The 14,980-nt window shown below is 42.2% G+C and overlaps 1 protein-coding gene across 9 annotated transcripts in view; it reads right to left on the bottom strand.

The window, feature by feature from the left end:
* The window catches only part of ZNF236 (zinc finger protein 236), a 101,289-nt gene that overhangs the window by 60,993 nt on the left and 25,316 nt on the right, over positions 1-14,980 (bottom strand). For 6 of the 9 annotated variants that reach the window (XM_027118785.1, XM_027118784.1, XM_027118786.1 and 3 more), the window contains 5 exons: positions 12,496-12,620; positions 12,021-12,193; positions 9,463-9,606; positions 6,504-6,707; positions 5,315-5,543 (listed from right to left, as the gene is read on the bottom strand). In XM_027118785.1, coding sequence (XP_026974586.1) covers positions 5,315-5,543; positions 6,504-6,707; positions 9,463-9,606; positions 12,021-12,193; positions 12,496-12,620 — 875 coding nt within the window. Of the gene's footprint in view, positions 1-5,314; positions 5,544-6,503; positions 6,708-9,462; positions 9,607-12,020; positions 12,194-12,495; positions 12,621-12,890; positions 13,055-13,632; positions 13,927-14,980 lie in introns of all 9 variants that reach the window. The other 3 variants (XM_027118791.1, XM_027118792.1, XM_027118793.1) reach the window with 3 other exon arrangements.

The following is a 14,980-nucleotide window of genomic DNA, read 5'->3' as shown; positions in this document are numbered from 1 at the left end:
ATCTCGAATAAACAACCTAACCTTGCACCTCAAGCAATTAGAGAAAGAAGAACAAAAAAACCCCAAAGTTAGCAGAAGGAAAGAAATCATAAAGATCAGATCAGAAATAAATGAAAAAGAAATGAAGGAAACAATAGCAAAGATCAATAAAACTAAAAGCTGGTTCTTTGAGAAGATAAACAAAATAGATAAACCATTAGCCAGACTCATCAAGAAAAAAAGAGAGAAGACTCAAATCAACAGAATTAGAAATGAAAAAGGAGAAGTAACAACTGACACTGCAGAAATAAAAAAGATCATGAGAGATTACTACAAGCAACTCTATGCCAATAAAATGGACAGTCTGGAAGAAATGGACAAATTCTTTGAAATGCACAACCTGCCAAGACTGAATCAGGAAGAAATAGAAAATATGAACAGACCAATCACAAGCACTGAAATTGAAACTGTGATTAAAAATCTTCCAACAAACAAAAGCCCAGGACCAGATGGCTTCGCAGGCGAATTCTATCAAACATTTAGAGAAGAGCTAACACACATCCTTCTCAAACTCTTCCAAAATATAGCAGAGGGAGGAACACTCCCAAATTCCTTCTACGAGGCCACCATCACCTTGATACCAAAACCAGACAAGGATGTCACAAAGAAAGAAAACTACAGGCCAATATCACTGATGAACACAGATGCAAAAATCCTCAACAAAATACTAGCAAACAGAATCCAACAGCACATTAAAAGGACCATACACCATGATCAAGTGGGGTTTATTCCAGGAATGCAAGGATTCTTCAATATATGCAAATCTATCAATGTGATAAACCATATTAACAAATTGAAGGAGAAAAACCATATGATCATCTCAATAGATGCAGAGAAAGCTTTCGACAAAATTCAATACCCATTTATGATAAAAACCCTGCAGAAAGTAGGCACAGAGGGAACTTTCCTCAACATAATAAAGGCCATATATGACAAGCCCACAGCCAACATTATCCTCAATGGTGAAAAACTGAAAGCATTTCCACTAAGATCAGGAACAAGACAAGGTTGCCCACTCTCACCACTACAATTCAACATAGTTTTGGAAGTTTTAGCCACAGCAATCAGAGAAGAAAAGGAAATAAAAGGAATCTAAATCGGAAAAGAAGAAGTAAAGCTGTCACTGTTTGCAGATGACATGATACTATACATAGAGAATCCTAAAGATGCTACCAGAAAACTACTAGAGCTAATCAATGGATCTGTTAAAGTAGTAGGATACAAAATTAATACACAGAAATCTCTGGCATTCCTATATACTAATGATGAAAAATCTGAAAGTGAAATCAAGAAAACACTCCCATTTACCATTGCAACAAAAAAGAATAAAATACCTAGGAATAAACCTACGTAAGGAGACAAAAGACCTGTATGCAGAAAATTATAAGACACTGATGAAAGAAATTAAAGATGATACAAATAGATGGAGAGATATACCATGTTCTTGGATTGGAAGAATCAACATTGTGAAAATGACTCTACTACCCAAAGCAATCTATAGATTCAATGCAATCCCTATCAAACTACCACTGGCATTTTTCACAGAACTAGAACAAAAAATTTCACAATTTGTATGGAAACACAAAAGACCCCGAGTAGCCAAAGCAATCTTGAGAACGAAAAACGGGGCTGGAGGAAATCAGGCTCCCTGACTTCAGACTATACTACAAAGCTACAGTAATCAAGACAGTATGGTACTGGCACAAAAACAGAAATATAGATCAATGGAACAGGATAGATAGCCCAGAGATAAACCCACGCACATATGGACACCTTATCTTTGATAAAGGTGGCAGGAATGTACAGTGGAGAAAGGACAGCCTCTTCAATAAGTGGTGCTGGGAAAACTGGACAGGTACATGTAAAAGTATGAGATTAGATCACTCCCTAACACCATACACAAAAATAAGCTCAAAATGGATTAAAGACCAAAATATAAGGCCAGAAACTATCAAACTCTTAGAGGAAAACATAGGCAGAACACTCTATGACATAAATCACAGCAAGATCCTTTTTGACCCACCTCCTAGAGAAATGGAAATAAAAACAAAAATAAACGGGACCTAATGAAACTTCAAAGCTTTTGCACAGCAAAGGAAACCATAAACAAGATCAAAAGACAACCCTCAGAATGGGAGAAAATATTTGCAAATGAAGCAACTGACAAAGGATTAATTTCCAAAATTTACAAGCAGCTCATGCAGCTCAATATCAAAAAAAAAACAAACAACCCAACCCAAAAATGGGCAGAAGACCTAAACAGACATTTCTCCAAAGAAGATATACAGACTGCCAACAAACACATGAAAGAATGCTCAACATCATTAATCATTAGAGAAATGCAAATCAAAACTACAATGAGATATCATCTCACACCAGTCAGAATGGCCATCATCAAAAAAGTCTAGAAACAATAAATGCTGGAGAGGGTGTGGAGAAAAGGGAACACTCTTGCACTGCTGGTGGGAATGTGAATTGGTTCAGCCACTATGGAGAACAGTATGAAGGTTCCTTAAAAAACTACAAATAGAACTACCATATGACCCAGCAATCTCACTACTGGGCATATACCCTGAGAAAACCGAAATTCAAAAAGAGTCATGTACCAAAATGTTCATTGCAGCTCTATCTACAATAGCCCGGAGATGGAAACAACCTAAGTGTCCATCATCAGATGAATGGATAAAGAAGATGTGGCACATATATACAATGGAATATTACTCAGCCATAAAAAGAAACGAAATTGAGATATTTGTAATGAGGTGGGTAGACCTAGAGTCTGTCATACAGAGTGAAGTAAGTCAGAAAGAGAAAGACAAGTACCGTATGCTAACACATATATATGGAATTTAAGAAAAAAAAAATGTCATGAAGAACCTAGGGGTAAGACAGGAATAAAGACACAGACCTACTGGAGAATGGACTTGAGGATATGGGGAGGGGGAAGGGTGAGCTGTGACAGGGCGAGAGAGAAGCATGGACATATATACACTAACAAACGTAAGGTAGATAGCCAGTGGGAAGCAGCCGCATGGCACAGGGAGATCAGCTCGGTGCTTTGTGACCGCCTAGAGGAGTGGGATAGGAAGGGTGGGAGGGAGGGAGACGCAAGAGGGAAGAGATATGGGAACATATGTATATGTATAACTGATTCACTTTGTTATAAAGCAGAAACGAACACACCATTGTAAAGCAATTACACCCCAATAAAGATGTTAAAAAAAAAGATTAAAAAAAGCTTCATAATGATTTATACATCACAAGGTTTATGATAAATATAAAAGCATTTGTTCAACGTTTAACCGATACACAAAATACCTCTTAAAATAACAAAGCAAATTCTACTAAAAATATTCCCTCTCACAAAACTGAATAAATCAAATAGTGACAGCTATAGATGGCAGAGTACAATTGGAAATGTAATTAAGGCTAATTTTAAGCTGTTAAGAAAGTGTTACAACTTACGAGACAATAATAGTTTGCTCAGGGTCTTCTTAGGGTATCAGATGGTGTCAACTACTCCTGAAGAGGTATTTTCAGAAACAGTCATTACATTAAACGTATACTGGTCCCTATAAAGTTTTAATCAAGAGGAATATCTTTATATAGAAACATGTCCCCATGATAGTTTTCTCATCACAATATCAGAGAGATGGTTAAAACAAAAAAAGCTGGCTCCAACCTGTAGTAAGGATCACATTTAATCTAAAATTTACTAGAACTACATAAGCTTGCTAAGTGCTCTAAGTACTTCATTTATCCAAGTATCTCAATAATTAATCTGCATAATCTGTACACTCGATGAACACAACACTCCACATTAAAACAATGTACAATAAGGTTAACTGCAGTTCCATTTTGAAATCTCCACCTAATAATGCTCAGTGCAAAAAAGAAAGCTGTTTCTAACACCTAAAGATATGGGACGGCCCAGGATGAAGCCTCCCTTCCTCGTTACTTTCAGGAAGCCAGGTCTGGCCTTTCACTTGAAGACGTGTATGTTGCCTGCAGCCACATCAGAGCATGTTCATAGGCTCAGCATGACGACTAGCAGTTAACTCGTACAAAACGTTTCGCAAGACCTATGGGTTTCCATCAGTTTATCAGGGGCACATAGAGGAGACGTTCAAGAACGCACAGCTAAACGTGTAACCTACAAGGCTATCATAGAGCTATTATTAAAAATATGTGGCAATGGCCCTTTATTTCCTTCTTGCCTCTCTAGATCCCAGGAAAACACAGACAATAAACTGCTTAGATTCCATCATCCTATTTTTCACTTGGGGAGACGGGGCCAGACCCAAAGAAAAAGGAGAGTAGGGCCACAATGTTTTGTGGGTTGAGAAACAAGGATCTCACAATCGCACGTTAACAATGAGAAAATACATTCTCTGAAGTGTTAACAGAGATGACAGGGTTACTCCATGCTCTCCAGAAAGAAAGCACTTGCCCCCAAGACACCTGGGAGGGGCAGAGTAGTTATATTCACTGAGAAAATGTTCTCAAAGGAACGCTTTTCCCAAAAGGCAGGAATCTATTTTCTTCAAGAAAGATGCATTAATGCGTGCTCCCATGCAATGAGCCATACTGAGCACCGTGGGGTGTTCAGAAACGAAGGGAATGTGTTCTAGCTGTCCACAAGTGACGTGAGGGGTCGCGGGGGGTCCTAAACATTCTAGTCTGCAGGACTGAGAGGGGGAGACCTGTGCTCCTACGACGAGGCACCATGATCTGGCCTCAAATGACCACCCGAGTCTGCACAGAGAACAGGAGAGGAGGGGGAGGAAGAAGACATTCACGATGCAGAAAAGCCTGGGGAAACCCACGTCATTCCGAAGACGTGAGAACGTTGAGAACAGCAGGAATCCAAGTTTACCATAACAGAAGCTTGCAACCAGGTGACCCGGGAGGGAAGACAGAAATGCACGCTGGGGCAGGCTGCAGAGGGCTTGTGGGCCGAGAAACGGAGCAGGTGCCGGAGCAGGTGCGGCAGGAAAGGGCCGGCGGCACTGGGGGACAAAGGGGCAGAGACTGGCGGGAAGGGCTGGAGGGAAGGAGGGGCCTGACAGCAGCGGCGGGACAAGTCAGGAGGGGCCCTAATCACAGGGACCTCGGTAAGTTTAACGAAGTTTACGATAAACAAATGCTATTAGGTAGACGCTATCAGAGACTTCAACAAACATACCACCTTCAGAAGGAAAAAGGAGGGCGTGTTTCTTAAAAACCAGCAATAGGCCACCCAAAGTGTCTAAACCTTAAAGCATACTACAATTACCAGGTAGAAACGGAGATTTCTTCTTTATAATCTTTTTTTCTTTTTTATCCAACTTCTCTGGGCTCTCCTGTTCTTCTTCCCGCTCTGCGGCCGTAGGGTCAGCTGGCTCCCTTGAAACGCTGGGAGTGTCTGGAGTCTGGCCCTGAGCGGCCGCGGCCTTGGCGTGGCTGGGGTCGCTGGGATGCGCTGCAACTGGAATTGAAGACAGCCCACTGTTTTCTAAGGCTTGCTGAGACAGAACAGAACTAGGAGGTTAGGAGGCACGATGCCCACACCTGCCCGCCAAAGTCAATTACAAAGACGCAACCAAGCTTGACCTACGGAACTCTGACTCCACCCCACTGGGCGTTAAGAGCTACATCGCCAAGCAGTCATCTCTGAGCGAAACGCCCAGCCCTTGGAGGCCGAAACATCCCTCCTGATATCTGACATCTCATCTCCACCCAAAGTCTGGTGTGGCAAGCATTTACAGTTCTAAATTCAAGGGCACTGAAATTAATTCACTTGCCTTTTAGAAATTTTCTCTCAGACAACCCTAGCTGTCTGTAACACATTTAGGAATCCCTGGTTGAAACTACAGCGGGGTCACCCTCACGACATCAGCCGTCATGACAACCTGAGATTCTTCACACCCCGGCCAACTTGTCACCACAGAGGTAGAGGGGAGAGGTTAGTGCTCACGTCAGTAAGTAAACAGAGGGACAGGAGAGAGAAGGCTGTCTCTGCTTGGGAATGAAGGCGGTGACTATGGAGCTGGGCGGGGAGGAAGACTCAGAAGAGCCCTCTGCCCTCCGCACGCTCCAGCGCCACAGGAGCAGGGACGCTCACACTGTCAAGACAGGCAGTGCTATCTCCAAGGAGCGCAGTGGGAAAGGAGGAAATATTCCTTACCCTCTGTCAACAAGGGTAGATACAAGGAAGTTCTGAAACACCTATACTTTTCAAGAAAATTCACTTACAGAGAAAAAATTATAGTTTTAAACTTTGTATTTATCGAGTGATAAATCATTTCAAATACTGCACTGTCCATAAGTACTCAAACAAGCATATTTTGTTTCAATACAGTTTTTCAATGACGACACATTTTGCATGAAGACCCCTTTCCTTTGACAAGACCTGCATATTGCGTTGTCAGTGCTGACGCCCAGCCCCTGACAAACACAGACAGGAGCAGGCAAGTGTGGCTCACCTGTAGGATGTCCTGGCTGACCCCCACCGTGATGCTCAGCTGCTGGCCGGCCTGAGGCGGCTGGCTGCACCCCGCAGGCCCCGGCTCCGACAGCTCCAGCAGCTGCTGGATGACATCGGCCACCGCCTGGGAACTCTGCTGACTCGGAGCAGACGTGACCTGGGCTTCCGCCTGCTGAAGAGGTAAGGTCTGAAACAGCGTGGCCTGAAACACAGCAACATTTCGTTAAAAATATAAACAATTACATTAATTTGTACACCAATTTTTTTTAAAAAGGAAATAAACAGGCATATCTCCCTTATGAGCATTAAAATCCCAAAATTAGTATCCCAAACATGAATTTTTTTTTACCATCTTTTTTGGAGTATAATTGCTTTACAATGGTGTGTTAGTTTCTGCTTTATAACAAAGTGAGTCAGCTATACCTATCCAAACGTAAATTTTAAATAAAATGCCTCACTGATTTTTAAGTTAGACACAAAATTGGCCCTTAAAAAAATACATTCAATGAATTTTTTCTACTACAATTCAAGTCTTGTAAGCGGCGGTAGAGACTATTGCTTCAAGATGGGGGTGAAGCACACAAGCCTCATCTCCCTCTTAGTCCGTTAAAATGAAGGAGTAAAAGAGTTACAAAATATAGAAAATAAGCAAGAGATCACTGTGGTTTAAAATTTTTCTTTTAATTCTCAAAAAATAGGGGCATTGGAGGAATAAATGCTCTGTAAAGCTACAGCCAAGAACTTGTGAAGAGAGAGCTGATCTGATTCCTCAGAAACCCAGGAATGTGAAACGCATACACAGAAGACAGTAGGGGCAGAGAACTACCCTGCGCGATGCTGTAATGGTGGATAACAGGGCATTATACACTGGCCCGAACCGACGGAACATGCTCCACCGAGAGTGAACCTTAACATAAACTGTGGACTTTAGTTAATAGTAATACACTAGTACTCATCCATCAGCTGTAACAAATGCACCTCACCAATGCAAGGGGTAATAACGGGGGTAATAACTTATGTGGGTTGCTGGAGAGGAGTCTACAGGAGCTTTCTGTACTTTCCGCTCACTTTTACTATTAACCTAAAACTGCTCCAAAAAATAAAGTCTATTAATTAAAATACTTATCACTGACAATGAATCCCGTCTTCCTCCATAGAAAAGATGGCAATTAGGCACTTACCTTCAGGCAAAAAAATGGGGGATTGCCTCTAAAAGAGATAAAAATGAAAAAACTATTTGGGGAGAGCTAGGGCACCTTTTGTGGCCCTTAGTTCCCTAGATTAAACAAAAAATCGTTTACATTCTGCCACCAGGGACCCCAATTTTAAGAGCTGGTTCCCTGGCCAATTATAAGTAACCCTGGAGTTCAACCAGCTCTGTTCACACATAAAAAGTTCAGAGGCAGGTTTCCTGATGCTCCCCTTCTTAAATGCAGGCAACCAAGAACTATAAGACATCTGAAAGAAGAAGGAGTGGGGAGATGCACAAGAGAGACAATTCAATGACTAGAAGAGAACTTTTAAGAGAAAATGCTGATTAGATTTCAAAGGAAAGTACATCAAACCAGAAAAGAGTATCTTCAAAAAGAAACAATCAGATCACAAGGAAAGATCTCAGAAATTAAAAACCTTACTAGCTTAAAAAAAAATTCAAGGAAAGAATTATAAGATAAAGTTGAAAAAAACCCTCCAAAGTAAAGCACAAAGGTCAAGATTTAGAAAATGGGAGAGGCAAAATGAGACAGTGTTCAGGGGGCTGGACACTGACCCCTAGACAGTCCTGAGAAACAGTACGTATAACCTGACACAGAGCGCTCTTACACACGCAGATGAGGGTAAAAGGTGGCGTGGATCACAGGTTTCCAAACCCCTACACTACATTTTCTGTTTTTTACTGAAACTATAAATTTTAAAAATGATTTGTATTATCATTCCAGGTAATTCACTACATCTACATATTTGATTCGCATACTGCCAAAGGAAATGAATATTTGCTTGATTTATACATTGAAAATTTTATTTAAAAAATACTCAGTCCAAAATAGAATTTAAGACATAATTATTAGACTCTAATTATTCTCCAGTTTTAGAACTTCTTTACAACATCCTCCCTGATCAAGAGTAAGTTGAGGAATCATCCTAAGCTGCAAATATTGTGAGAAAAGAAAAGAAAAAGTAAACACTACACGTGAACCTCATGCTGGGGAACTAAATACAAACGAGGCCTATTTTCTAGTTTGGGAGGAGGCAGCTGCTGACTGAACACAGACTATCGGCTGACGGCACTCATGAGCTACTTCAACACTCCCGAGACCTGTACGTCCAAAGTCTCTGCTGTTGGTTAGGACACCAAACTCTATGCTTAGATGCTGCCATTTATGATCAATTGGGAGGGTAGTAGAAGTAGCAGATCGAGGCTGAGCTATGAAAGCCTACAAAAAAGGAGTAAAAGGGGGTGTGTTTGGGGGTCATACAATTTCAAATACATGTACTGAAAAATACAACTGAGTTTCCCAGAAGTCCAAGGTCTCAGGAAAAAGTATCACTGTCACAGTAGACCTGGAGAAATATTACTTTAAAGAGAGATGTGATTCTTAAAGTATAACATAAGGATAAAGAATATTCAATAATCATCATCAATAACACTGACCATAGGAATTACAATTTCATAAATTAATGATTACATGATTACATTTTGTCTTATTTCTAACCGGTTCAGATGACAGTCCATAAATCAGAATCACGTTAATATTATTCTAAAGTTTTTAAAAATTTGATTTCCTTTCACTCATTAAACAAACAAATAAAAGTAGCACCGTACTTCCATACAGGAAACTTCCATAGCATCTTTACGGTGCTAAATACTATTCTAAATAATATTCAATTTTCAAGGTCATAATTAAGATGACAGATTTTGGTAAAAGAACACCTGCTATCAACCAGCTTACTAAGCTTACCGTTAAAACGTGAGCAGTCTCTGCAGCACTTGTTGAATTCTGTGGCCCACCCATATGCATCTTGCTGATATGAGTGTTCAGGCTACCTAAACTTTTAAATACACAACTACATTCTGTACAATTATAGGTAGGGCCGTTCTTGACCTTAAAAAAGAAAAAAGAAGTTTTTACAATTGTTAGATTAAAATATTTAAATTATGGCAAATCATAATTTATCATTCAATTAAAATGACAGAAATAATCTAACCCTTTATCATACCTTTTCTTATAAGTTAGGTAGGTCTAGAATCAATGACCCAACTCTTTAATCAATATTTCCAGTATGAGATTAATTGAAATTTCAGTCTTTTCTATAAATCAGAACTGGTTAAGTGAAAAATCATAGTTTTCAGTTATTGTGCTCTAGTAAAAAAATGTCTGACATGTTCTCAACTTCTTAAATGGTTAAGCACAGTGTGCAATAATGAAGGCCAGACAGTTAGATATAATTTTACTCTGAGCCTTGAACATACAAGTCAGGATGGATGGCCACGCAATGTATACATTTTCCATCACCAAGTCCAATCGTCCACGGCAGTGACTGCATTTTTTGGTTTTTTTTTAATAGTGACTACTTTTTAACACTACGACAGAGCCAAGAGTGGACTACAAGGCAGTAGCAGGGACAGGGCCACCCAGGCACAGAGGAAGCACCTACAGTATCCTCTCTGCACTACTCAACAAGCCCAGCCGGCTCTGAACTTGGCTAAGACCTCCACTCCACCTAGCACCTTGCTAAGAATGAACTTTACGGCTTTAGACTCATCACAGGATTAGATAATGTTACAAGCAATCTTTAGAGGTTGCTCCCGTCCCACCGCAGGTCCCAGGGTGTCCCCAGGCTGGGGGCAGGCGAGTCCCCGGCCTTCCCTGAAAGGGTTTCCTAAAGCCGGGAGCACCAACGAGGACGCCTGGGACTGTTCTCAGGGGCCATTTTCCAGTTGCTGTGCATTTAAACACACTGCTATTCCTCAGCAACCTTTACACAGAGGGAGCTCCACGAGAGTCATTTACACAGCCCACATTTGTTCTCAGATCGGAAGGGAACCTCACGAATACGTACATGCTCTTCCTAGCGTCTCTGGGTCTTAGATAATAAAACTTAGTCTTTAAAAGCAACTTCACTGCATATGAAATTCTCAGTCTCTTTACAAACTATATGAAGTATGTAGGGTTTTCTTCATTTTAGTGTTACTTAAGGATTTACTCCAAGGAAAAAATTAAAAGATATACGTATGCTTTTAGGAATGTGATGCTTTTCATCCTCCAAAGTATTGTAGTTATATAAAATAAATGATCCATGATAAAAGTATTTGTGTTGCTTAAATATTTCTTCATAATCTACAGTTAGACTAAATAAGACACCAAATCATGACAATTAACAAGAGCAAAGGTGGGGACTTCCCTGGTGGTCCAGTGGCTAAGAATCCGCCTTCCAATGCACGGGACACGGGTTCGATCCCTGGTCACGGAACTAAGATCCCACATGCCGCATGGCTACTGAGCCCGCACGCCGCACCTAGAGAGAGGCCCACAGGCCACCAGAGAGAAGCCTGCGCGCCACAACAAAGAGCCCAATGCAGCCAAAAATAAATAAATATTAAAAAAAATAATAATAAGAGCAAAGCTGAACCAATTTAAGAGAAATACTTCCAGGGTTTGCAAATCAGTATTACCTGGAGACAACAAAAAAATTAGGAACATCAGTTTGGCTGAAACAGTTAGCTAACATGCAGTGTGGAGGGAAATACACCGACCAGGGCTCTGTTTGATAGAAAATGTGAATGGGCCCATATGCAAGGTCAGCAATACTAGCACCAGAAAAATACTTTCTCCTCAATTTCATTTGTCTCTCAATTTCTTACACTTGGAAGTGTCTGTTTCAGGTTCACTAAGGGATGACATAGGTTAACATTCAGATTGACGGACCATAACTAAGAATGGTATTATGATTATTTCCAAACATTTATTCATCAAAGGTATAATACTGTTGGTGAAAAGACAAAAAATAGTATTTTATATTTCTCCCATGTATAATAGGCCAGAAAGGTTCAAATGTGTGTATATATATGTGTGTCTGCGTACATGTGTATGTATGTGTGTATATCTGTGTGTGTATATGTGTGTATGTCTTGTGTGTGTGTATATGTGTGTGTCTGCATGTATGTGTGTATGTCTGTGTGTGTTACTGTGGCCTCTCCCATTGTGGAGCACAGGATCCGGACACGCAGGCCCAGCGGCCGTGGCTCACGGGCCCAGCTGCTCCACGGCATGTGGGATCTTCCCAGACCAGGGCACGAACCCGTGTCCCCTGCATCGGCAAGCAGACTCTCAACCACTGCGCCACCAGGGAAGCCCACATATATGTATTTTTTTAAACAGGGTCTGCTCTGCACAAATTCTTCGTCTACATTTAAAATGGAGAATTTCTCAGGTTCACTCTTAACTCAAGAGCCATCCGTGCAGCCTGTGACGTACTGCACACCTGTGAGGACCACACCCCCAAGTGTGACGCTTACCTCTGAGTGAACTCTCTGCACGTGTGACTGGAGATTCCCTTTCTGAGAAAAAGCGGCAGGACAAAAGGCACAGGCGTGGGGTTTTTCACCTGTATGCTTAATCATGTGAGTTTGCAGCGCCCCCTTCTGGTTAAAAGCTTTTCCACATTCGCTACATTTAAATGGTCTTTCACCTAGAGAGGGAGAAAAATGATCAAAACATCATTCCATACTGTGCCAGCATCTGATGGATTAAAAGAAAATACTTAAGTTACCCACACTCAAGACCCCGAACCTACCCCTCCAGGCAGAACGTTCCCCTGTGGCCGCAGACTCACACGTCTCACTACCTACTCAAAATCTCACAAGTAACACCAAGGTTATCAGCAAACTATGGAAAAGGCAAGATTAAATTTCAGGTCTAGCTGGCTCTAAAGCACCTTTTCTTCCCTTAAGGTCGCACGGGAAATCACCCAAAAGTCAATGTATCTCGTACCTGTGTGTATCCTAATATGCCGAGTTAACTGACTTGGCTTTTGGAACGTCTTTCCACAGTGTGGGCATGAATACGTGAATCCACTCCTGTCAATGTTCCGATTATAAGACCTTGTACTTGACACCCTAGTATAAGTAGAGGGAAAATACTCAGTAAGTCGAATCCCTTGTGCCACCACTTCTAAATCAAAATCCTATGGGAAAGGTTAGGCCGACTGGCCATCAGAATGTGCTTTAATGAGAAATCAACCACATAGAAGTGTGTAGGACACACACACACATCCATGGATTAGTTTTGTGTATCAATATCATAAAACTCATTTTTTTGGTTGGGGAGGAGGAGAGTCGGAATGTCTCTTCTAGATAAAGCTTTCCCTGTGATGATCAAACACAGACCTGTGCAGGTGTGGTTTCTACGTCGACACGAGCGTGTGCTGCCTGCTCCAGGCTCCTCCTAGATGCTGATGATCTCCAACAACTCGGACTCCTCCTCTGTGCAGCAGCCCTGGGCACCTAACTCTCTAGCTGACACCCCTTGCGGGCTCCTGGGCGCCTCAAACCTAGTCAGTCCCAAATGAAGCCCTGTTATTTCTCAGCCTGCTCCTTTCCACAACAGGAGACGGCAGCTCCCAGCTGTGAAGTTTAAACCTTAGAAGTTACACTGGATTCTTCCTTCTCCCTCACCCCTGACTTCAAGTCCATCTCCAGAAGCTGCTGGTCTCACCCCAAAACACCTCCAAAGAAGCTCCCATCTCTCCACCCTGCAGCCACCAGCGTGGCCTGAGAGCAGCACCGCCATTCTGTGGCCCCGATCCATGGGTCTCCCTGCTTCAACCTCACCCACACAGCAGCCAGGCTGCGGCCTGAAGGCTGGGCAGCCAGATCCGTGGGCCAAACCTTCCCAGGTTTTCCCGCGGCCCTTGGGGTAACACCTGCGTTCCCGGATGGGCTCAGCGCCCTCCAGCTCCGAGACCCGGCCGCCTCGCACTCAGCCCCGTGAGCTCCACTCCACCCCGCAGCCGGCTCCCATCACACCGGCCTCCCCCTGCGGCTCAGACTGTGGCAACTGCCCCCCTCCCCACCCACCAGGCCCAGAATGCCCCCCAGACCTGCAGGGCCGTCTCCCCCTGCTCCTCACCTGGGTCCCACTTCAAACGGCCATCCTAAGAAAGGCCTACATCCGACAGGTGCCTCAGCAACTGCCCATCCCTGGAGCGTCACCCCAGGTGAATCCAATCCTACTTCCTTCTCAACACGCCCACTGCCTGAAGCCTGCGCCGGCTAATCCGATTGCTTGGCCGCTGTCTGTCTCCCCTGCTAAACGGCAGCTCCGCGACAGGGAGGCAGCTTGCCCGGCCCCTGGAAGGCCCAGGGGCCGGCGCGCTCTAGTGCGCGGTGACCACGTACGCACCTTCAGTTGCCTCTCCAAGACCTTCGGGGACAATCAAAAGAGCCTGTGCTAGAACGTCATCACAATAAAAATCTAGTGTGATAGGACACATGCGTTACATTTGGGGAGTTTAAAAATCGCCGAAATAACAAAGCATCAGGTGGGAACCACATTAGTCAACAACCAGCAATATGAAGGGAGTGGGAAAGACAGGAGAACTTTGATCATATGGAGATGTTCAGTCCACGCTTCCAAAACACAATGCCAAAGAGAATACATAAATACTACAAAACACTCAGGCACTTTACAAACTTTATTAACTGGTGTGGGACCTTTTGCTGTGGTGGTGCTTGTTATTAAACAGTACAGATAGCTCCTAGATACTGGAGCTTGGAAGGGTGGCAAGTTAAACTGATGATACTGTCATTAAAAAGTTAATCAATACGGGCTTTTATAGTTTGTTGTAGAGATCAGCTCAACGAGTGTGACCACTGATCACCACCATTGGCTAACTTAGCACAAAGGGCCAGGAACAACTCTGCATTTCATATCATTAAGAGAAGGAAATAGCAGTAAAAAATATATAATCAGGAATAGGTCAAATACAAAATTTCGAAGCCATGTTAAGTTTTACTAGGAATAAATGTATATATGTATGTAAATACAGGCGTGGTTGCTAATATTATGAGCACTAAAGCCAGACTACTAGGGTTTAAATCCCTAACACTTGACTTATGGCTGTAAAACCTTGGGAAAGTTACTTGGTCTCTCTAGTCTACCTTTTCTCATCTGCAAAATGGGGACATAAAAGTATCAGGCCTGAAGGGTTGTTTGTAATGATTAAATGAAGTTTTACTTATATATTTATATACACACTAAGCACAGTAACTATTTAAACATGTAAGTTCTAAATAGGTAGTATAAATAAACCAATTCAGTAAAAAGGGTGCTAATGTGGCCTTTGTGAATCCACTCTACACACCTTGTTACCTGCCCATAAAAATGTATTGCCAATAATACTCTGTTCTATACCTTTTAACATTATAATATAGCTAAAAACGTCTATCCATACAGTCTGACATTTAAATTTTCGACC

Source organism: Aethalodelphis obliquidens, unplaced genomic scaffold, assembly GCF_003676395.1.
Source record: "Aethalodelphis obliquidens isolate GAN/ISIS:26980383/991018 unplaced genomic scaffold, ASM367639v1 scaffold19, whole genome shotgun sequence".
In the NCBI taxonomy this organism is placed as follows: domain Eukaryota; kingdom Metazoa; phylum Chordata; class Mammalia; order Artiodactyla; family Delphinidae; genus Aethalodelphis; species Aethalodelphis obliquidens.
This window is presented reverse-complemented; position numbering and strand designations above follow the sequence as displayed.